The sequence below is a fragment of the Sabethes cyaneus genome, chromosome 3 (assembly GCF_943734655.1).
Source record: "Sabethes cyaneus chromosome 3, idSabCyanKW18_F2, whole genome shotgun sequence".
Classification (NCBI taxonomy): Eukaryota; Metazoa; Arthropoda; class Insecta; order Diptera; family Culicidae; genus Sabethes; species Sabethes cyaneus.
The window spans coordinates 236,582,499-236,606,421 of record NC_071355.1 but is presented as its reverse complement, the minus strand read 5'-3'; the positions used below and the strand labels follow the sequence as shown (position 1 = coordinate 236,606,421).

Below are 23,923 nucleotides of genomic sequence, written 5' to 3'. Positions count from 1 at the left end.
AATGATTTCCTGACCTTGCTTGTTTTGAAGACTAAACATTTACTGGTGGCAGCACCTTATTTTCGTAGCCGAAGTACGAAATACGAAGTGAAAATTTACTAAACGGTTTAAAATAAAAACGTTGCTACAATTTAAACATTTGGTTGGATCGCTCAAACCAAGACTTTTGTCAATTTTTCGTATAACAAACTAATCCTGTTAGTTTTATTATTGTTCAAGTGCTAAATTTGTGAAATGGGTCGCATATACTGTGCAGTTTTCGGATGTTCCAGTTTAAAAGAAACTCCTTCCAGTGTTTTCTTTTTCCGAATTAATTCTATCAAAAGGTAAACTATTTCGATTTCCAGTTATGTTCCTATTTTATTATATCTCTAGGCAAATGGATACGTGGGCAAAGTTTTGTCGCAAACCGTCAATCAGCAAAAGTAGTCTGATTTGTTCCCTACATTTTCATGAATCCGATTTTTTCAATCCTGATAACAAACGTCAAGGGTTAATACAATAGAGCATGAATGAAAAATTATGATAATTATAAATTAATTGTTTTTAGTTTATTCCTGCACGCTACTGAAATGTCAAAAATGTTGTTCAACTATTACGTACACGTCCGACATTATGGTTCGTAAAAAGCCGGATTGTTTCTAGTATTCACAATTAATTTTTATAACTAATGTTACAATTTAGAAGAATGACGTCATAGGGCTAGAGATAGCATATTCAATCTACCGCACCTTTTACTTATGCATTGGTTGCACGCTTAAAAATGTTTGTTACAAAAAGCTTTTAGTCACCTTTTTGTCCGCAAGAGGGTGTTACTTTTGCGTCTTTTCGGATATATATGAGATTTTGCGAAGTGAACTATATTGTTAATATAGTATATTTGGCAACTCATAGTAGATCAGACCCTTCTGCTCATAGTAGAATTAACCTAACACAAAGTACAGTTTTTCGTTTGTAGCGATTTTTAGAATGGAGAAATGACTTCCTGTTGTACCTGGCGCGCAGCATTTCAGATGTGATTTTTCGGTTTTTCTGCTGTCTTTTGTGGACCCTTCTTCTATAAATTCTGGAAGTCTTTTGTATGAATGATAATGGCGTATTGATTCACAACGCGGGGTGTGAGTGGCGGGTTGTGCAAATACGTTTGGTTGAAAAGGACACTTAAGCTCACTTTCATCCATTCCAGTTCACAGTGCTCAATTTTTTTTCGAACGTGCCCCACGCTCTTCGTCTCTCAAAATCGCCATTTAAATTTTTTGAACCACTCAAAGCACTGCCATTTTGTAAGAGGAGTTGTTTAAGTTAGTATTCTATCGAATTTTATGGCCGTTAGAAAAATAGTTTTCAGATGCCTCTCAAGATATCGACCGTCTCCACGTCGAACTTCAGCCCACGTTTTTCAAAGTTTTTCCAGTATATTTTTGAAGATAAGTAATAAAGGAGGAATGGGTATAAAATGAGGAGAATTGGAAGGAGCGCCTCATCGCAGGTCTAAGTTAAAAAATGGTGATCAATAGCCATACCGGAAAATGTTTCATGTACATGCTGCTAAGCTAGGAGAAGCGCGCTTGAGCGCCTGTTCCCCAGTAAAGGGGGCGGCTCAAACAGCGTCTGTCCCGGAGCAAATGGTGGAATACGAAATGCTATACCCTGCAAGCTATACAGAACATGGCAGTAGGATGTAGATATCGAGACCCCGGTTCCAAGAATAACGAAAATGGAAATAGGGAACGGATTAATCAGTATAAGATACGGCAAAGAAGAAGGGAACGGGTAATGGATAAAGATTGGAAACCTGGAATGTTCGAACTCTCCATGAACCGGCACGAACTGGACTGCTTGCTCGACAGCTATGTATATTGACTTGGAGTTAATATCGCTGCTACTCAGGAATTTCGGTGGCAAAATTCTGGAGAAAGGTAGGTACTTTGTTCAAGTACCACATCTACTAAAGTGACGCTAGAAAGGCAAAAGATGGAGTCGTGTAAACGTGGAGTCGCCTAAGGACGAGATCCACGACATGCTCGAGAGGACCCAAAACATGGCAACCTACTTCCACGTCAGTGTTCTCGGAAACACACCTAGAGGCAACCAAATGGCGTCTCTAGCTCTCGGGTCGATCATGTCTTGATTGACGGTCGACATTTCTCGGATGTCATTTGGTCTTTTCGGGGACCAAAGATAGACTCTGATCTCTATCTCGAGTGTAAGATTCGCGCGTGTAAGATGTTGTCGAACGCGGCGAACGCTCCCACTGAGAGAGCGCTGCGTTGATGACAGGGGGTGCAAATTTGTCGGCAAAAACAAATTCAAATTTGCTTGGAACATCTCCCTGAGCCGTTGCCTGGTAAAAATTTTGACCTGACATTTGCCCGAAGTCAGCCTTGGCATAGGTTTCATCGTCCATCGAACTTGGTTAGCACCACCCGGTCGTATAGCTTCCGAGCACGGAGTTTGGCCACACTATTCTGACTGAAGTTTTTGGAGCGTCTTAGTAGAAAACGAAACCTAAAAATAAAAAAATAAGAAAACTTATCCAATTTAATTCTACTATTTGTATTTTATTCACGACAGATACGTATTTCGCCTACGACTTGCAGGCTTCCTCAGTGTCTCAGTGTTCGAAAACAGACACTGAGGAAGCCTGCAAGTCGTAGGCGAAATACGTATCTGTCGTGAATAAAATACACATAGTAGAATTAAATTGGATAAGTTTTCTTATTTTTTATTTTTAGGCACACTATTCTGTTTTATGGTTCGGTTTGGCTGTTTGCTAGCTCGATACGACTTGATTCCTGCCCGGAGTCGAATTCTCCTCACGGTACTATGGGCAGCACCGAATTTTCTGGCCAAATCACGGTCCGACAGATTGGGATTCCTCTTGATGGTCCACAAAATCTCACCACGCAGTTTCCGGTCGACAGTTCCACTCCGATGACTAGCTTGAGGCTTTTGAATCGTCGTCAATGTTTCCTTATACCAATTGATAACGCGTCATACGGTGTTTCTGAGCAATTTCAGCTGTTTAGCTAGCCTAGATGCAGACCAAAATGGATTTTCCAAATAACTGTACACAATTTTTTTCCTTCTTTTGACTTCCATGTTGTTTGTTTACAAAATACAGTCACAGGCGCCAAGAACTTGAAAATCCGTCCACCAAGAGCGCCGCAATATGAGCAAAAGTTTGTTCCAATTCGAAATAAAGCAAGCTCTAGAAGTGGTAGGCACGATGCCTGGAAGATAGCGTAGTAGCTGGTTTCAGGCTGAATGCCAGAGAGTGACAGATGAGAAAGACTAGACCAAGAGTCGCATGCTTACTGCGGCTACACGTCAGAACAGAGAAAGTTATAGAGAGATTAGAGCTGTGGAAAAAGAACCCATCGTTTAAAAAACGCGAGTACGAGGAGCACGTGCTCGCCGGCGCAGATGAGTGAGATTCTATAACATTAGACCGAATACCACTAACCCGAAAGCAACTAGCCCGAATGCAGCACGAGCCCGAATGTAATACTAGCCCGAATGTAACACAAGCCCGAATGTAGCATTAGGAGCTCCATAACCGCAAGGTTGCAGAATCGGCTGGCTGCGAACTCTGTTGTATAAAAACAGACGGCTAAGTTTTGAAACGGAGTGTAGCTAGCACCCAGGCTTTGCTTTCGGATCGGTATTGCGAAGCTCACACTCGTGTGGTCTAATTTCCTCACAGACGCGTACTCATTCTTTCGGACCCTCGCTCTTATTTATTTATACACTCCACTGCAACGAGTTTTTGCGAGTGTGTGTTTAGCTAACAGCTAAGGTCGTCGCCCGAGCTGGTGATACCGATTACTCGCGAGGGTTCGCACTCCCGTCCGCGGGTAGAATCGAAAGCGAAGATGATAAAGAAAAGAAAAAGTAATGCAAAATTTGTATCCCAGTGCACCACTGACCAGCTTCACGGGCAGCTGATTGAGCAATAAGTTTTTTGACTCGCGAATAAGCTGCGCAGGAAGACGGTATGAGACTGTGCGTCCGCGAGTGTGTGGGTAGCAGAATGTCTGCACACAGTAAGGGCGGCTGTTTCTTTTATAAGCGTAAGTGTAAGAGATGATTTGCGGATCGGTGAACTGATTCCTTCAATCGGCGATCAATCTATGTCATAGTAAAGTAAGGTATATCTGTTCGTGTAAGGTATATCTTACCACATTGTCCGAGTTGTGGAACGACTGAATGACAATTCAAAAGGTGACTGTTTGTAGTAATATGTCTTTTATAGAAGAACATTCTTTTGTTTTTTTTTTGTTTTTCAAATCGTATCTGTTACATATACCAGCACTGAAAGGTATCATTCACCTGTCCAGTAAAAAGTTAGCAAGCAACCGAAGCAGAGTGTCATTGTTCTTCCAAGAATGGGTACCATCATCGCTGTTTTACTCTATTTACTGGTGCATTATGTGTGCGATATTAGGTTTCGTTTTCTCGAGTAACATCTTTCGCATACCACATAGCTCAGAAAGAATGTTAAACTCATTTTTTCATCAGTTTTAGTTCTTGACCCGATCGCTCACAATCTGGTTGGTGAACGTACAATTCTAAGTCAACCAAAATTTTTCTAAACTCATTCAGTTGTTAATTGAAAAAGCTTCTGGATTAACAGTACACATTTAGCAACCACGGAACAGAGTGCGGCACCTCAGCAACGACACACGGTGGAGAATGCTGTCGAATCGAAAGGCGAATCGCGTGCGCACACACTTAGCGCCACAAACAGGCACGAATTAGCACCGCCCCAATAAATTCAAAGCCTGTACAATCCTATACAGCATCTGATTTTTATCAGTTCAATCGTAGAAATCCACCGGAACGAACGCGAACGGTTAGTAAGTGTGTGGTGCCGCTGAAAATTGAACTGAAGAGAGACTGACTAAATCTGCGTGTTACGGTGGCACCACCCAACGGCGGAGTTTGAAAGTGACCTAATAAATTGACGCAAAACTGAAAGATACTTAAATTAGCAATGTGTTACCTCGAAGCGAAGCGGTATATGTGACAAAAATACCAAGAAAAAAAACAACAACAACAACAAAAAACAGAAGACTGAAATGTGCAAATCATTGACTGAGTGATAAGTCGGAATTAGCCCGAACCGAATGTGATATGATGATGATACAATTATATATGTGTAGTCTAGTTAGGAAATATATTTTTTAAAAGTGCGACGGAAAAGTTCCTTAGGTTACCCTTCAAGTAAATGTGGTACATTGTCCACCTGTATCTGTTGCTGTTTTTCTACATCGAATGGCACCTGTCGATGCAGCTACTGAACGCCCTGGTGGAACGTATTAGGAGAATGAAGAAGTTAACCGTTTTGCTGGCGTTCTGTTGGGTTCTGCTGGTGTCACAGATACTGGCCATAACCAGTTTGTACAACGACGGGTAAGTTTGTCGTTCATTCTTCTGCCGAATCGGTTTACTATAATATATGGGATGGCAAAGCTCCCTTGTTAATCCTCCCACGCACGTGTTGCAACACGGTACTGACCGTCGAGCGAGAGTGAAATGTTGGGGACGGTCAAGAACGTGCTGGTCCGATCAACCGACGCATACGCTTGGCAATGTGGTTGGTTGGTTGGTTGGTTGGCTGCCTGGCGGCAGTAGATTGAGTTACACACTTCTGATTTGTCTATACAAGCGGAAACGGGTACCGTATTTGAAGCTTGAATTTCAGCACCTGTAAACAAGCATGGCAGATTCCAGCCAGGTGGGTTCGAAGCAAAACTGCAAACAGACTCGGTTCTGTGTTTGCTCAGTACGTTAGCGGCGCGACAGAACGACTGTTGTAGCAAAACATCAAGTTTATCGCAAAAAGTTCGAATCAAATATGATTCAATTTTCGCCTCTCGGAATTTCATAATGATGGCTCTCTTTAAAGTGTTTTGGTTTTATTTTTTCGAAGCTATGTAATTCGCGTTAACCTACGAAAATTTAAACACAAATTAATTTTCGCTTTTTTATTGTTGTTGTTGCAGGTTACAGGACCTTCCGGGTCCACCATCGGTTGTTACTCTGGTAGAGCATCAAAACAACGAAATGCAGATAGAATCTAAACTGGAAGAAAACATCGAAGCAACGCTGAAGAACATCAGCCATCATGTGATTGAGGAAGCTGCGGAAGACCATGCACAGGCATTGTTCGATGAAGTCCCATCGAGGCAAGATTCTACCACCGACAGCATCCCAGTGAAGATTGCACTGGAGCAGGCGGAACGCCTGGAAGAAAAAATCGATGATTCCGGAGGAACGGACGACCCGCCGAAAATCCACCCGGAAGAATCGATCGGCGACGTTCGCAATCTAACCACAGAATCTCAACAGCAACAGGGTTTGGAAGTGAACCTAACCGAGGAGAACCCGATGCCGGTGTTCTCCGAGTGGGCCCAGAAACAGATGGCCGAGGCGGAGAAAAAGCTCGGCGAAAACGTGAACGCTTCGGCAATGAAGCGTAACTCAAAACCGGCGGGAGGCAAAATGCCTCCGCTGCAGTTGCGGGCGAAGAATTACGCCGCTCCGGATTGTGGAGCAAAAATCATCGCTTCCAATGCGGAAGCTCAGAGTACCGGATCGGTGCTAACATCCCACAAAGACGAATACCTACTGAATCCATGCACCAGCAAAATTTGGTTCGTCGTTGAGCTGTGCGAACCGATTCAAGCGGAGCGCGTAGAGATGGCAAATTTTGAACTGTTTTCTTCGTCACCACGGGATTTTTCCGTATCGGTCAGTAATCGGTTTCCCACGCGGGATTGGGCCAACGTCGGACAATTCACGGCGAAGGACGAACGAGACGTGCAAAGTTTCAATCTCCATCCGCATTTGTTCGGAAAATTTGTTCGAGTGGAAATCCACTCGCACTACAACTCGGAACATTACTGTCCGGTGTCGCTGTTCCGAGTTTATGGAACGTCAGAGTTTGAAGCGTTCGAAACGGATAATGCCCCTTCGATAAGCGATGAAGAGGATGATGACGATGTAGAGTTAGTGATTTCCGACGGAATGCATTTAGGTGGCGGAGAAACCACGTCAGATTCGGAAAATTCGGAACCGGAAGAAATCAAACCGAAAAAGACAGAAAACATTCTTAAATCCGCCGGGGAAGCGGTTATGAATATAGTTAAAAAAGCTGCCGAAGCACTCGGGAAAACCAACGAAAACAGTGCGGCGAATGAAACCCATGTCGAAAATAGTCAATCTAGTAATACCGGACTGAGCAACAGCATGCAACAGTCTCGAAGTAGCACCTATTGCTTTTCACTAGCTTACCAGCCTCAGTGTGTTAGTTGTTCGGACGAGCTTCGGAGGCAACTGGAGCGGACGTTAACCTGCAACTATTACCTACTAACTAGTCTATTGAATGTCGAACAAATCAGTGTGTCGTTCGACGAATCTCAGCATTTGCTATGTGCCAATATTTTAGGACACCCTTTGGGTGACGAATACGATTCACAAAGTTTGAATTTCAACAGAAGTTTTCTAAGTTGGTTCCCACCAGTGTATTCGGTAGGAATTTGCAATATCAGAGCTTTTGACCGAGGCTTGATTGAGCCAATTAAAACCGTTGGAGATAAATCACATTCAAACAAGAATTTTGATGATCTTAAAGTCGAACAGCCTAGCTTTCAAGGAGAAACTATCGAACAACCACCGCTAGAACAGGTCGCTTCGGGCAACGAAGACTCCCGCGTTGCTAGTTCTGCAGACGAGGAAGAAGTTACGGCTAAACCGTCACCTCAGGAAGATGTCAATATTTTCACACTTCAAGAAGAGGCGGTCACGGCGGAGGTTCCACTTGTTGAGGATCAACAAATTGTACCGGAGCTCCTGCCAGAATCGCCAACATTAGCCACCACCAACCCCAGTGCACAGACGGAAAAGGATGCCGATGATACGGTTAGTGGTTCCAATGGTACTCAACTGGACGATATTGAGGGATTGCTTTTGGACGAACATCCGCTGGATGGCAGTGGAATTCCGACCATAACTAGTACAACGTCTACGACCCCGTCACCGGAATTGACGTCCAGTGTACCGGCCGCTTCGCAGAAGGGTCAACCGGAGAGTGTCTTTCTGCGGTTGTCGAACCGGATTAAGGTGAGTGTTGTGATTTTTTTGTGTGTAATTGATAGGAAGAGGTCCGATAGCAACGACAAAACAAACGATAAGTTTGTTGGCTAACCGAATTCATGAATTACTAGGTTTTTAACACTCCCCTTCAACCATGAATTCGCTCAACTACTGATGGTCGTCTTGCTTCATGTACTTTTGTGAGAAAACAGCTTTCGTCAGCAGGGATGGCATAATCACTTTGACTCAATTCACATTCATTTGACAGTACCGTCTCTGTCAAGCAGAATTTGAAAAAGTTTTGTGTTGGACGGTTGGAGAACTAGTTATTATCTACAACTTTTCTGAATAATGTTGGGCTGTATCTTTTCTATTTGCGGTGCCACAATGCTAGTAGCTCATTAGTAGCCAAGTGAACGTTCATTATTTCAACGCATCATCTGGTCACTCATGTAGAATCTTTGCTTTAATAGTATCCGCTGGCAGCTTGATTCCGGACGCTTCAAGCTCCATCATCATGGGATCCTACGTTTTCAGTAGTCCCATCAATAGAATACCGGACATCTAACGGTCATTAACTTCGAATCCGCTTGCAACCGACTTGTGCCGAGTGGTTATCAGCAGATTAACGTGACTTCGACCGATTCACACTCTCCACAAGCTTGACCCCGGCAAACTGCCGAAGCAGTCCAAACTTCCGCTGTCCTGAAAAGCCGCCTTTAGGCTATTCCACGCCTACTTAACGACAAGGTCGTCAGAGTACATTTATGGCAGTCAGTATGGCACCGAATATCACCCCTCCCTTCCCTTCTTCAGTGTACCAACATGCTCCCACAGACTCGGTAAACCATCACAAAAAAAAAAAAAAAAACAAAATCAGTTCAACTAACCTGCTAGCCGTAATAAGATCTTGTAACTCAAAGCACTAAACATTGCATTCTATAGGTTCTATTACTTTTTGGGGCACAAATTCCACTAAATATTGAGATTTCTGCCGAATTAAAATTCATCACTATATTTTCACTTTATCGCCGACGATTTTTCTTTAATTTTTTTCGGCCGTTCGATTCATCCATCACTCGCGAAACTTAACTTCAAACACAGAAAACTTTAATTTACCACCCGAACAGTTATCTGGTATAATGTTATAATCTATATATATAAAAATGAAATGCTGTTCGTGTGTCCGGTATAGACTCGTAAACCGCTCGACGGATTTTGATGAAACTTGGCATACATATTGCGTTTGATGTGAGGAATGTTGTTAGCATGGTTTGAGATCCCTCCCCCCTCTAGAAGGGGGGGCTCCCATACAAATGGAACACAAATTTCTTCATAACTCGGGAACTAATCAAGTAAATGGAACCAAGTTTGGCATGTGAAGGTTTTTGGAGGCAAGAATTTTTTCTATGGTAGATTGAGAACCCTCCTTCCTCTAAGGGGGGGGGGCTCCTATGCAAATAATACCAAAATTTCCTCATAACTTGACTAATAATCAAGCAAATAGAACCAAATTTGGCATGTGGGGGTTTCAAGAGACAGGATTTTTTTCTTTGGTTGTTTGAGACCCCTCCCCCTCTAGAAGGGGGGGGGGGTGGGCTCCCATACAAATGAAACACAAATTTCTTTATAACTCGGGAACTAATCAAGCAAATGGAACCAAATTTGGCATGTGAAGGTTTTTGGAGGCAGAAATTTTTTCTACGGGAGATTCAGAACCCTTCTTCCTCTCAAGCAAATGAATTTGGGGGTTACTGGAGGCAAAAGTTTTTTCTATGGCGTATTGAGATTCCTCTCCCCTCTGGAAGGGGGGAGGGCTCTCATACAAATTAAACAGAATTTTTTGCGATATTCAAAAAGCAATCGAACTCGCGAGTGTTGCCGTCAATACCAAAAATATATAAGAAAAATTTGGAACAAAATTGTTAAGAATAAATCGGTGAAGCCTAGATAATGGGTCAAATTAAATAAAAGTAAGATAATATAATACTTATTTTAAAAACAAAATTGAAGAGAAAATACATTGTTAAAATGAAAATAATGTTGAGATTACACTAAGTTTATAGTTTCTGACCAGTTTTCAACTGATTTCAATCGAACTGCACTGATAATTTATTACGATTTTGCCAACATTATCATATTAAGGGTTGGTAATAGAACCCAAATCGTTACGTTGGACTTGCTGCTCGAATCACAAATGCTGATGCGTTGGGTTAGAAATTTGCAGCATGATTTAGGAATATCTTGGGTTGTCAAAAAGAAAGCTCTTGGTTGCAAGATTACAATTAATCAACTCTTCAGGATTATGCATGTACCCCCTTTTCAGAATGGCGTAGCAAAGCGCGCTGGGTCCTCTAGTGTTATAATGATTTTGCCCAAACTGTTCACTTGAATTGATATGAAAAACTACTTCGTTTCGATTGCAATTCCGAATACGCGACGGTCATTGTTGATACGTTACCAAGAAAACGGGAGTGATGCCATATTTACGTTGAGCGTGAAATTGGCCAATAATTTTCACTATTAAATTAACGGTCGTAAAGTGTCGAAAATATACTTATAAAATTCTCTGTTAATAAAATTCACCGTAAACAACATTTTGTGTGATAGAATTACTGACGGATCTAGTTCAATAGCAAAAATAGATACGCGATTCTACGTTTCATAATTGTTCATAACAGATTATTACCTACTACTAGCCACTCTATTCTCAACAAAACGATAGCGGCAACAAGTATTGAAATCAGTAAAAAAGCAACTGGCCTCTGACGACCTTCACCTTAACGGTCGTCGATTCTTGCACCAGGCTATAGTTCATATATCGTCACACCAACAGTTAAATATATCGTCGCAAGAGCTCGTTCCAATAGTTCCTCCGGTGCAGGGATGGTTCGATCACTTTGACTGAATTTTGATTCATTTGACAGTACCGTCTTAACGGAGCCAAATATGACAAAGTTATGTATGGGACATTTGTAGAACAGGTTATTATCTATAATTTTGCTGAACAGAGTTTTGCTGTATCTTTTGTAGTTACGGCGCTACAGTGCTAGTATCTTATTAGTGACTAAATGAACGTTCATTTAGTCACTGATGAGTTACTAGCGTTATAGCACCATATCTACAAACGATACAGCAAAACTTTCTTCAGAAAAAATTGAGATTAGAACTAGTTCTACAAATGTCCCATATAGAACATTGTTATATTTGGCTCGGCTGAGACGGTACTGTCAAATGAATCAAAATTGAGTCAAAGTGATCGAACCATCCCTGCTCCGGTGGATTATCCGCGGTGATGGCTCCTTTCACGAATGAGCAACAGCTTGTCTTTTTTTGACCACGTAATCGCTCTGTTGTCAATAATAACGTACCGCTTCCATGCAGGTGATACTTTACTTACCCACTTTGCCAGCCGAGAGCCGGGCTGGCTCCTGCCGTATAAAGAATTCCTCTCCATTGTACTCGTTCCTGGGCTACTCGTCGCCAATTTGTTGCGCATCTCGACACACGCAAGTCGGCTTCAACCTTGTCGCGCCATCTAGCACGTTGAGCTCCTCTATTACTGGTGCCTTTGGGATTCTTGAAGAGAACGGATTTCACTGCACAGTGTCGTCCGGCATCCTTGCGACGTGGCCGGCCCACCCTAGTCTCCCAACTTTCGCCAGCTTACGATGGGAATCGCTCCAAGCAGTGCCTGTAGCTCGTGATTCATACGCCTCCGTCACTCTCCGCTTTCCGTTTGTACTCCGCCAAAAATAGTCCGTAGCACCTTTCGTTCAAAAACGGCAAGTGCACGTATGTCTTCCGTAAGCAAAATTACTGTCTCAAGTCCGTAGAGGACTACCGGTCTGATTAGTGTTTTGTACTGACGATGTTTGTGCGGTGGCGTATGCTCCTTGATCGGAGCTGTAGTAGATTCAGGTTATCACCCATAAAGATTAATTATTTAATCTTTATGGGTGATAACCTGAATCTACTACAGGAGCGTCTTGCGGAGGGAAAAGTAGTCACTGTCCGTGGGAGGCAAACGTTGCTTTCTCTGGAGCCTCTTCCTACCATATATCCTAGTCATCTGCGAAGGCTAGGTATTGGCCACTCTGGCTGAAGATCGTTCTTTTCGTTTCGATGCCCGCTCGACGGATCACATCTTCAATAGCGATATTGAATAACATACAAGACAGTCCATCCCCTTGCCGCATTCGAAAGGACTCGTGTCCCCGAAACGTGCATGTAGCATATCACTCGCTCCAGAGCAGCTTTGATCAGCCGCGTCAGTTTGCCCGGAAAACCGTACTTGTATTCTCGATATTTCTGGAGGATTGTAGGCGGCGTTGACCAACGTGATGCCGCGGTAATTACAGCAATCTCGCCGGTCGCCCTTCTTGTAGATGGAACAGACTACACCTTCCATCCACTCCTCCGGTAGATTCTCCTCCTTCCAAATCCTAGAAATTATCCAATGAAGCGTCGTTGTTTGTTTGTTGTTCGTAGTTTTGTAGGGCTCTGCCGGGAGTCACTCCTTTCTCGCCGGATCTCTTCGAGATCGGAAGCCGGTGCGCTGTTGTCGTTTGTAGGCACTCCGAGGCTAACTTCCGTTGCATCTTCTTCTGCTGTATCACCGTTGAAGTGCTCATCAAAATACTGCTTCCACCTGTCGACCACCTCGCGCTCGTTTGTGATTAGATTTCTTCCCTACACATGCCTATTCCGTTTCTAGGAGAATATTGTCTCGACATTCGCACAAATTTTCACTTTGTATGGGATCTTCTGCTTGCCCATAACTTAATACCAATACCGATGATCGATGATCAACAAAAGTAGTTGCTATGGTAATACCAATACTGGCGCTAAATTGGTAAATATTCTTAAAGTGCTGCCATAATTATAGATATACAACATAAATAAATCGTAAAACATGTTTGATAGTACGTTTTCTCCTATAATTGATATTCATAAGTAAGATTAGTATTCTCACTTTTATACTGCAAACCATCACACTAACGTGATAACACTATCTTTACAGGCCCTGGAGCGCAACATGAGCCTATCGGGTCAGTACCTGGAGGAGCTGAGCCGACGCTATCGCAAGCAGGTGGAAGAGCTGCAGAATTCCTACGCTAAAACGTTGTTCGAAATCGAAGAACAGAACCATCGAATTCGCGATAGCGAAGAAGCTCTCCGACAGGAAAACAGTCGTTTGCGGGAAGAATTCACCAGCTTTCGCGATAGTTTACTGAACTGGAAAACGCTGGCCATTGCTGTGGGCAGTATTGTCCTCACGCAGCTTCTTGTTTGCTGGGTTGTGCTGCGTGGTTGTCGCAGACAAAATGTGACCCATCCGGATCGCGAAACGATCGACAGAGAACTGGCGCAGATATCAACCAGTGGCAAGCCTATCAGGGGAAAGCTGTTGCGAAGAAAATCGATCGATACTGTAATGGGTGGAACACAGCTGGGAGCCGTAGGATCGCTAAAGAGAAAGCGGCCCAGTGAAGAAGCGCTCAATATCACTGGAACGTACGAAAATTTGCTCATTGAAGACAACGCTAAAGGAGATGGTCTCAAATCGGAGCGAAAAAGAAGTAGACACAAAAATAGGAAAACTTCAGCTCCTCCCGGTTGTGTTCCGCCGGCGGGCAATCTCAAAACAAAACGGGCCACATCGGCTGAGCCTCCTGAAGCTAGATTGCCCGGCAAACCGGATCTGGTACGGACCGAGTCCGCCCCAGAACCGAGACGACCAACACCAGATATGAACAAATCGGAAGAACACAACCGTATAGATGAGCTGCCGTTGTTAGAGGATAACGACGAGTTTATTATTCCAAACTCGGACCTGTCCTACAATGAATTTGTTCCGGATTCCACGTCCGAGCAGATTAATAAGACCAATGGAATGGGTTCTTCGACGTCATCGATTGACTCGAAGCCAACCAGCAAACCCGCCAAAGGGCGGCGCCTTTCGTCGCCGGCTTTCTTCAAGTCCTCATTCCTCCGGGCGAGCCGAAAGTCGTCAGGTAAAAAAATCACACCCAGCCAAAATCTAAGCAGTGCCAGTAGTAATACAAGCAGTAGTGGAAGTAGTAACGTTAGAATCAACATGACTAATATTAATCATTATTCAGACAGTCCGTTCGAGGAACACCGATCGTTGGCGGATGCCAACAACCTAGAAACCAGCGTGACCAACTCTAAAACTAGCATCAACAAAAGCAACAGCAGTGGCACCGAGTGGTACAAGCTGAAAAAGTCCTCTAGTCAAGACAGCAAACTCATCAAACGTAAAGCGAAATCGGAGAGCCCAGAGGTGGTCGTCGAAACGGTCGGAAATGGATCCATCAACGGAGAAGCCGCTGCTGACTCGGAGCGAAAGCTAAAGATGTCAACATCGTTGAACGGTTCGAGTGAAAAAAAGCTATCCGAAAGCAGGCGCAGCTTTCGGCGGCTGTTCCGTAAGGTGTTCTAGTGGGCAGGCGCCCATGCATGGATGATGACGATGGTAAGACCGTGGTTCCTTAAAACTCTGATAGACTGACTGGTAACAGTAAATATGTGTAACGAGTAACTAGCTTTTTAAAAGCGAAGCATGAACGTGGGTCGAATGGGTGGGTGCGTTTGTTGTTATAGTAAGAACGAGTGAAAAGTGGCTAGATGAGATGATCGTGAGCTGCTGAGCGATGGTTACACTGCTGCGCTGGGCTATACATGAAAAATTGTTCATTTTATTCGTAAAAGTAGCTTTGTAGGAAAGTACGTACGTATATCTATATTGGAATATATTTCAATTGTATAATCTACCCTGTGACTGTTTCTATTGGAAGTTAGCTGCGTGCTGGCCGCAGGCAGGTTCTAAATCAAGGATGCTTTCAGCAGTACCGGTATGCGGTGTAATATACTCGATCTTATTTCGCATAAATTGAAGCTATTATATGAATTTTTCTGGCAATATTATCAATATTGTTTAATGATCTTTAGGTACATAGTACTTTGTTGTCGTTGTAAATATTGGGTGTAAGACTTATTTATTGTAAAATTATTGCATTTGTTTGTTATAAATTAAAAAAAATCTCCATGTCAATTTAATTAGGCTTTTTTGATGGTAGATATTAGATAATAGAAAATAACAGGACGGTTGGATTACTGAAGTATTTTGTCTGCAACGATTTCTAAAAATATTGTAGGAAAAATATTTGTATCAATTTTTACTTGAAACATACTGCGTCCCGCATCTTGCTCGGTATTATCTCATGTTGACCTTCGGCTTATCTCGATACGATTTTCATTCATGTTGGCTTAGAAGTTTTCTCAATTCAGTTTTTTTCAAACGCCGGCAATAGGATGTTCCCGCTGTAACCTTTTCAATGCTTTGCTTTGGTCTTCTACTAGCTTAGCTCTCTTTTCTCTTACCATTCTGGTACTAAAGACCTTTGAGAACTCAGTAACGCACAATAACCCCGACAGCACGAACGCAAAACATGAGTGCACCTCCTCTCCTCGTCCGCCATAGGTGGTCTCGATCAACTGTATCGTATACTGCTTTGAAGTTAATAAAGATGTAATGCGTGGGCACGATCCGCCCGCTGTCGATAATTATCTATCATCTACCGGTAACAGCTGGTTCAAAAGGATATGAGAGAGTCCTTTGTATACGGCATTTGTCAGTATTGTCCCGCGATAGTTGCAGCTGTCGAGCCGATTACCCTTTTTGTAGATGGGACAAACAACTTCCAGTAGCCTCCGGTAGCTTGTCATCTTAATCCTGTGTAGAGGATTTCTCGTTTGACCTCTTGTGGATCAGGTATTGGAATGTGCTACTGTATTCCGTGAGCATTCCTAGGTTAACCACCGTTATACCTCCTTCTGCAACTTCGGAATTCGTAAAACTTGCGCGTGTCTGGCTGTTTTTACACCTCAGGATCTCGGTCAACTGGTTGCTTGGTCATCGGTATACTTAGAGGCTTTTCAGCTAGTACCGCGGTAACTATTTTCGAGGGTTGTAGCACCTAACTCTCCAGCAGATGGCAGTGCCTCATCCAGTATTAGCGCGTAGTGATCGGCAAATTGCGGGTTGTTTAGCTGCCTTATGTTCAACCAAGGAGGACTGCTTTGACGTGTTTAGTATAGCAATTTTCAAACATCTTTATTTGAGCTATGGCAGGCCATCACCGTTCTATACATTTCCTGCCTACGGATCTAGACTTTTACATCCTCGATAACGATCTTAACGTCACGTGGTGAACAGTTATCGTACGTTTCCTCCAGCTGCGCGTAGAATGCTCCCTTCTCATCAACGGATGTACCTTCTCCAGCGGCCCCCTTTGGCACTTTTAGTTGAAGAAACTTACTTACGACTGAAATTGGATCTAAATCAGTTGCCACAACTGCTTTATAACAATTGTGCTAGTAGGGGTTTTCCGGGTAGGGCGTTGATGCTGCAATGGAAGAAACGGCCCTTTTTCTCAACAGACACATCCTCGCGTTGATCGCCTTCCAATCAATCACGTGGTCTTGTATACTGTTCAACACGACAAGCGTTTCTGATAAACTTTCTCTCTATTGCGACAGATCTTCTGTAGAGCTACAATGCTGAATTTGCAGGTTGCAAGTTGTTTGAATGCCAAATAACGCGTTTCCGTTCATCGTCCTTGCATTGCGAGCATTGATCGATGCCAAATATTCCACTCCGGAATAGACGCTGTCTTGAGCCGCTCCTAACCCGGAATGCGGGCGCTCGCTATCCGCATCCGCATGAGTGCCACCTTCCCTGTCCGTTTACAACCTTAGTTTTCACCGGGGTTAGTTACCCGATCTCCACTAAGATTGTTCATATTCTGATACTACGGGGAGGTAGGGATAGGAGTTGCTGGATGTAACAGTACTTGTGCTATCTATGGCCTGTGTCTAGTAGCTCTTTCATTGGAAGTGCTACCTTCAGATACCTGTGAGTATTTCATGGCAACGGCGATGTTCCGTACAGCGTGTCTACCCAGTTTCGGAAAAATACTTCTCTGAGACTCCAGCTGGCTACGTAATCCGTAGATAGCCCCATTTGCGGCTGCAATTTGTCGTTTTACTTCGCGACTTACGTCGTTGTCACATGTCACGAGCGTACCAAGGTATATGAATTCCTCCAACTGCTTCATATCGTTTCTCATCCAGCTCCACCTCGACACCAACACCATTTGGATTACCACGTTCTTTGCCAGCAATCATGTACTTTTTGGCGGTGTTAATGATAAGTCCTAATTTCGCTGCTTCCCATTTAAAATGCCCAAAAGGCCTCTTCAACTACTCAAGCGAAAAAGTATGTGAGATTTCGTGATGAAAGTCCCGTTCTTTTCCACGTTTGCTCTTCGTTTTGCACCTTGCAAGGCAATGTTGAATGGCAGGATAGAGAGCGCATCCCCTTCCGCAATTAGTTTCGTCGGAAAATTATGTTCTAACATTATCTGCCACAGTTCAATTTGTTTGACTGAATCGTACGCTGCCTTGAAGTCTACAAACAGACGATGAATCTGCAAGTTCTGCTCCCGGTACTTCCGGTCTAGTAACTGACGGTTAACATCTGATCCGCCGTGGAGCGACCTTCACGAAAACCAATTTGGTACTCGCCGACGAAGGACTTCGCTAGCGGTCTCGGTCTACCGAACAAAATGCGGGAGAGCACCTTATATATGAATATATGGTACTACCACTTAGCAGAAAATCCGTTCATGGCAATGAGCCTATCATGGCAAAAAGAGTTGTACATATCCAACGATTGGTCATGCTTCCTAACTCTTGTATGAAGGGCCAAAAGGGAATTGGTCGATAAGTAACATCATAATAGCAAACATCACTTACACGTACCAGGGATTTAGAGAATCTCCTTCCAAGGGCTAGGTCGCCTGAGTCAAACTTTGAATAAAACGTCTTAATGCAGAATGACTCCAGCAGGTGGGGAGAAGAGCCCGCTTAATCGGAGCAAGATTAACCATAGAAAGTTGACTGTTTCACTCTCCCTAGGCCCACCGTTTCTTTCTCCCTCTTCCCCATTCTAGTTTATTGATGAAATGTGGTATATATGGGTAGAAATAGAACAATCTCACCAGCAGTCCTTCGAATGGAATAGAGTTGCGTCCTTTGAGTTTCCAAAGGTGCTTCTAATAATTAATTTAATTTTTTCTTCTGGTATCCATGTGCAGTATTAGCACTCGTATTGGCCAAAGTTTTCACCATATAGCAGGAGGTGCTTCATAAGCTAGAACGAAAAAAAGAATTAAAATAACTTATATTATGCTTACCTATTAGCAAGGTCGTGTAGCTCCGCCGCCTGCCCAAAACCGCGGTTTTGAAATCAAACAGCCGGGAACCACCCAGTATCGCACCCCCTAGCTTGGCTACTCAATAGAGCATTACCGGGTATGGCCACGTGGATGCGCTAGGTAGGGGCTTGGGATAGCAAGAGCTATATTGGACGTTCCTCATTTGCCTTCCCCATTTCATACCCGGATACGGGAGAGCACCTTATAGGCAAAATTTTCAATTTAAATAAGATTTTAATACTAAAGACTTCTCAAAGGCACTTATACAATTTTCTACAATCCAGGCCCTGGGGGTTATGGTGTGCCAATTCATCAGGATCTGTTCTGCTACTTACAGGTACAGCTGTTGAGAAAAGCTCCCGCTACGGTCTATGCTTCACTCTGATGTTTTTTTTTGAAAATTTTAGGGTTCATTGCATTTTTTGCGTGCCTTGTCTGTGATTGTGTGCCGTTGGTACATGCAACTTGGCTGCTTTTAGTTTCCATAAAATATCGAAGCTGCTGTAAAAATACAAACTGATTTACTTGCGAATCGATATCGTGATAAGCTGAGAGTGAAAAGTAGTGCATTTGCATGTGATATTCAGAAATCTCTTGTTTTTCTTCTTCAATACTGGGAAAGGTAAGTCTAAATATCCTTTTCTCGTCCGGACAGTGGCTTTTCGTTTCTCGTTGATTTTCAATAGACACACCACTTCTGTCGGATGTGAACTTTGCAGCTAGTGTTAATAGGTGTTTAACAATACCTCATTTCTTGCTGTTGCAAGGTTTCTTTCTCGCTTTTTTAAATAAAAGTTTTGATCAATAACCTACCTAGACTTTGGTGTAATATCTCATTACGAGCACCATTTTTTTATCGGCACAGCAAAATCGTATTTCAGAAAATTAAACGTTAATATCCTAGTTATCAAAACAAATTCTTGGTTGTTACGTTAGTCTCAGGCTATTTGATTGCTCACAATATTCAGCATCCCGAAATCTCACTGTATCCAGGGTTGTCCTGCTCTTTGAGGTTCCGATTTAACTTATTTGACTGTATCAAACCTTTTGTTAAAAGCAGTCCAACCTGTTTTATTCATACTGTCCTATTGCTTTACATTGGAGAAGTATCGAAATTGTTGAAACTGAAATAAATATTTGCTCAGAGCATCCTTGAAAAGAAACCGTTAAAAAGCCACTAATTGTACTATTAAATATTGGAAAGTTGTCAAAGCTTTGCGTTACAATAACAGTAAAAGTATACCCAAATTAACATGCTTGACATGTAAAAAAGTGTAGATTCAAAATTGTAGTAAAGTAAGCTGAAAAACTAACCCATTTGATGCGGACTCGTTGAACAACATAACAAAAATGTAGAAAAACCAATGTAAACGCCTAAACGTAGCAAAGCATAGCATAGTTGTTATCACTTTTTAAATTAATGTGAGAAATTCGCGTACGTGTTAAGACATAAGCTGCATTGAAGTGAGTAACGTATGAGAATAAAAATAAGCAAAGCCCATTTTTATATAAACGCAAGCAAGCAGTCGATATTATTGATAATAAGCAAAACCTACATTAAACATAGCTAATACCGTACAGGGCTTTTGGAGGTTTATCTAACAGAACTTGAAAAGAATGATTCGCCAATAATCGATTTTATTCAAAGTTTTAACCCCCGAACGAATTCTTCTAAATCGACCAAGTCATCTCGACTGAGTTTAGCTTTTTTGGCCAAACCATTCAAATCGGTTGCTGATTGTTTCATTGCTTTCTGCCATTTATCAGCGCAGTCAAGAGCTGCGCTATCGGAGCAGTAGAAAATTTCATTAACATCTTCTTCCAATTTGTATGATAAAACATACTTGAATACCGTTTTTAATTTTTCCACCGTGTCTTGGCGCAAAGCATCATCTCGACAGACCAAATTTAGAATAAACATCCCCGTGCCTCTCAGTAGCTTATTAACATTTCCCAAAACAATTGGCTCAACGAAAGCTGCCGGTGGGCAGCTCATTCCCTGGCTGGAATCTTTACTGTCCACATCGAATAGTATAACTCGCCACTGGCTATTAACGTTTTGTGCCGATTCTGCTAGGTAATCTATTCCATCTTTGATTTCCACTTTTAATCGTTCGTCTAGTTTCAAACCAAAATATTGAGTAGCGACTGATAGCATTTCCGGATCAATCTCAACTGCCACCAGGTTGATGGACCTAAAATATTATTTTTGACTTATTCCGAATTCGTCTAATAATGTTGTAATAATCTTACTTGAGACACTGCCGCATAAAAGTGCACAATCCCCCACCGCCTAGACCAACAATAAGCACATCGTTTGATGCGGTTGTCCCGCTTTCCAAATTGGTCGCCAATTGTACACCGATTGTCATATACAAATGATGTTGACACGCCAAGTGGCCCGGATCGATCACCTTTTCCAGCTTTCCCTTAAACTTTCTAACTTTAACCGCTGCTTCCGATTGCACCACGAACTGATTATTGAGGAAAACCAACCTCCGAAAGATGCGCTGGTCATTGCCGAGCACCTCTTCCACGATGTAATTTCCCGACATGGCACTATGACCACTAAATATCGTCTCCCGTTGACCTACATCTGACCCCAGCGAAAGGTACGGAATCTAAAAAAAGTGAAACTGAAATTATTACGGTTTCTAACTCAATAAAAGACTTTAACCCACCTGCGCTCGCAGTCCGGCCGGTGCAAGTGACTTTACACTTTCGGTCAGCTCCTCTTTAACGGAGTCCAAACTATTGTAGGTCTGTCCTCGGTGCGTCGAGACAATCGCCAACCGATCGTGACCAGCCGACGCGAGTAACTTGTGACGGCCCTTCGGGGTTGAAAACAACCATTCCGTTTCGCGTCCTTGAGGAACTATGAACGCTGCATATTTTCCGTTACCGCGTACTGGTTTTTGATCCAGCACATGTATCGTATATCGAGCAGTGTTTTGTCCCGGTTTATGCAGATCGAGGCACACTTCGTTAAACCCTGCAATGCTTCCTCGAGCCAGTCCATTGCAAACCATTGCCGCCTTTTGAGCTGCTAATATGGATAGAGTAATCTCTTCCGCGGTTTGAACTCGCTGAATTTCTTCACCTGCCATACATAGTTCCAGCACCTTCAGAGGTAACTTTTTAAACTTTGTGGCTACCACAACGAAAACTGGCATAGAAGATTCGTCCCCATTTGCTTCCGCAGTTTTTTGCTCGGCTTCTAAACAGCGAATCACTCGAAACACAAATTCGTTCTGAGGAAAATAGTTCAACAATTCTCTCAGGATATGTTCCTGTAGCAGCGAAATGCAAACGTAGCGTCCACCAACGCGCAATACACGCGATAGCTCGGAAAAGTACTTTCGAATGGTGCTTATCGTGGCTTCCGATTCATCCGTGAAGAGCGCGTCCAGTGTACCTTTGTCCAACACGACGGAATATTTTCCGTCGGAGAAATTCATCGCCGTGGCATCCATATGGAACCACAGCATTTCCGGACGTTGCAGTTTGTTTGCTTCTTGCATCTGCTTGATGACGACCTGCGATATGTCGATGTTGGTTATCTGTCTAAAATATCACAAAAGTTAGTTTGAAGAACAAACTGAAAATGATTAAGGCTACACGCACTTGAAACCAACATCATATAAGTCTTGACTTAGCGTAGAGTTTCCGCATCCAACAATCAGAATTTCGTCCTTTGATTTGACGTACTTGTGCAGTTGGCCACATAGTTCCGGATATTCACCGTACCTTGAAACGGAAAATTGTTAATACTCTTCTGATCTATTTAGCAAAAATTGTAATACACACCATTCGAAAGCCTTTTTACCGCGTTTCTTGAAAAAATTGTTCCAATACTCGGTCGTACCGAATTCGGTGGCTGTTTTGGGAAGTAAATTCATCACTTCACACGAACTCTTAAACAGTTCTGTTAAGATTCTAGTAAAAATAGTTCAGCGAGTTTAGCTCATGCCGTATAACCCGTATAACAGGCATGCGGCAACGTAAATCGTAAACATTGAATCATTTTCGTATCCAGTATCAGGATACTTTTGAAAAGTGGTGTGAGAAATGTCAATGACACTACCCGCTACTCGCTACTGAACGCAGGGTTGAAATGGCGTGCGAGTTTTTAGCGTAACGCACTTGCTTCAGATGGAACAGAGATGCCAGGCAAGAAAATATCTAGGGTGATTTATATACTTTGGACAGGCGTTACGCGTACTCTATATTGGATTTTTTACGGCAAAATCAAATGGAAAATGTCCAACATAGAGTAAGCACAGAGTAGGCGTAACGCTTGTCCAAAATGGATAAATCACCCTATCCATTATGTATTTTCGCTGTTAATCGCAGGTTAATCGTAGGAATCAACCAACGGTGATGGAGTATTTGATATATGGTCATCGCTTTCGTTCATCATTGCAACCCGAGCTGATACTGATCGCTTGCGAGGTCCGCACTCTTACCCGCGTGTGTAACCGAGAGCGTAAGATGATGAAGAAGAGAAGAAGTAAAACAAGATCTGTGGCTGTTGGCAGCTCACGAGCCTTTGGTTACACGCTAAAGGCTGTATACGCTAAAGCTAGCTTCATTTAGAATTGGTTCAAACTTTTGCTCATATTATGGCGCTCTTGGTGAACGGATTTGGAAGTTCTTGATGCCCACGTGTCGGAAATTTTGTTAGCTTCACCTATGAATTTTTGACATTCCGCAAAACGACTGTATTTTGTAAATAAACAACATGGAAGCCGAAAGAAGGAAAAAAATTGTGCACAGGTATTTGGAAAATCCATTGTGGTCTGCATCTAGGTTAGTTAAACAGCTGATATTGCCTAAAAATACCGTATGTAACGTTATCAAACGGTATAAGGAAACATTGACGGCGATTCGGAAATGCACCGTGATTTGGCCAGAAAATTCGGTGCTGCCTATAGAACCGTGAGGAGAGTTCGACTCCGGGAAGGAATCAAGTCGTATCGAGCTAGCAAACAGCCAAACCGAACCATAAAACAGAACAGTGTGGCCAGAGTCCGTGCTTTGAAAGCTATACGACCGGGTGCTAACCAAGTTCGACGGATGTCTTCTGATGAACGATGAAACCTATGTCAAGGCTGACTTCGGGCAGATGCCAGGTCAAAAATTTTATTTAGCAACGACAAATTTAAATTTGTTTTTGACGATAAATTTGGACGAAAATTTATGATTTGCAGCTGTGGCAGAAAAACGAAAGTATTCGTTACAAATAAAACAATGACGGTACCACAAGAAGCATCTCCAAAACCACCATCCCGTGAAGTTTTTGTCCAGATTTGGCAAGCTGTCGTTACAGCAAAGTCGTTCAAGAATGGTATGCAAAGAAAGGGGTTTAGTTTATTCCGAAAGACCTTAACTCAGCCAATTGCCCCCAGTTCCGCCCTATTGAGAAATACTGTGCAATCACGAAGAGAAGACTCAAGGCAGAGGGAAAAATTGTCAGACATCAATCCAGATGAAGACCTGGTGGAATAAGATAGCCAAAA

General features: G+C 42.8%; 2 protein-coding genes across 6 annotated transcripts in view; one reads left to right on the top strand and one right to left on the bottom strand.

Annotated features, from left to right (window-relative positions):
• The window catches only part of LOC128744628 (SUN domain-containing ossification factor), a 50,176-nt gene extending 30,199 nt beyond the window's left edge, over positions 1–19,977 (top strand). The window contains exons 3-5 of one of the 5 annotated variants that reach the window (XM_053841778.1): positions 6,009–8,127; positions 13,124–14,117; positions 14,226–19,977. In XM_053841778.1, the coding sequence (XP_053697753.1) occupies positions 6,009–8,127; positions 13,124–14,117; positions 14,226–14,566 (3,454 nt within the window). In that variant the 3' untranslated portion in view covers positions 14,567–19,977. Of the gene's footprint in view, positions 1–4,802; positions 5,416–6,008; positions 8,128–13,123 lie in introns of all 5 variants that reach the window. The other 4 variants (XM_053841782.1, XM_053841779.1, XM_053841781.1 and 1 more) reach the window with 4 other exon arrangements.
• Positions 19,978–20,033: 56 nt separating this feature from the next.
• On the bottom strand, positions 20,034–22,368 carry LOC128742789 (eEF1A lysine and N-terminal methyltransferase homolog). The gene is made up of 5 exons (XM_053839245.1): positions 22,212–22,368; positions 22,029–22,151; positions 21,086–21,968; positions 20,658–21,025; positions 20,034–20,599 (listed from the first exon to the last, which is right to left on the bottom strand). Exons 1-5 carry the CDS (start codon positions 22,301–22,303, stop codon positions 20,047–20,049), a joined length of 2,019 nt encoding a protein of 672 aa, XP_053695220.1. The 5' UTR covers positions 22,304–22,368; the 3' UTR covers positions 20,034–20,046.
• Between the last annotated feature and the right edge of the window lie 1,555 nt (positions 22,369–23,923).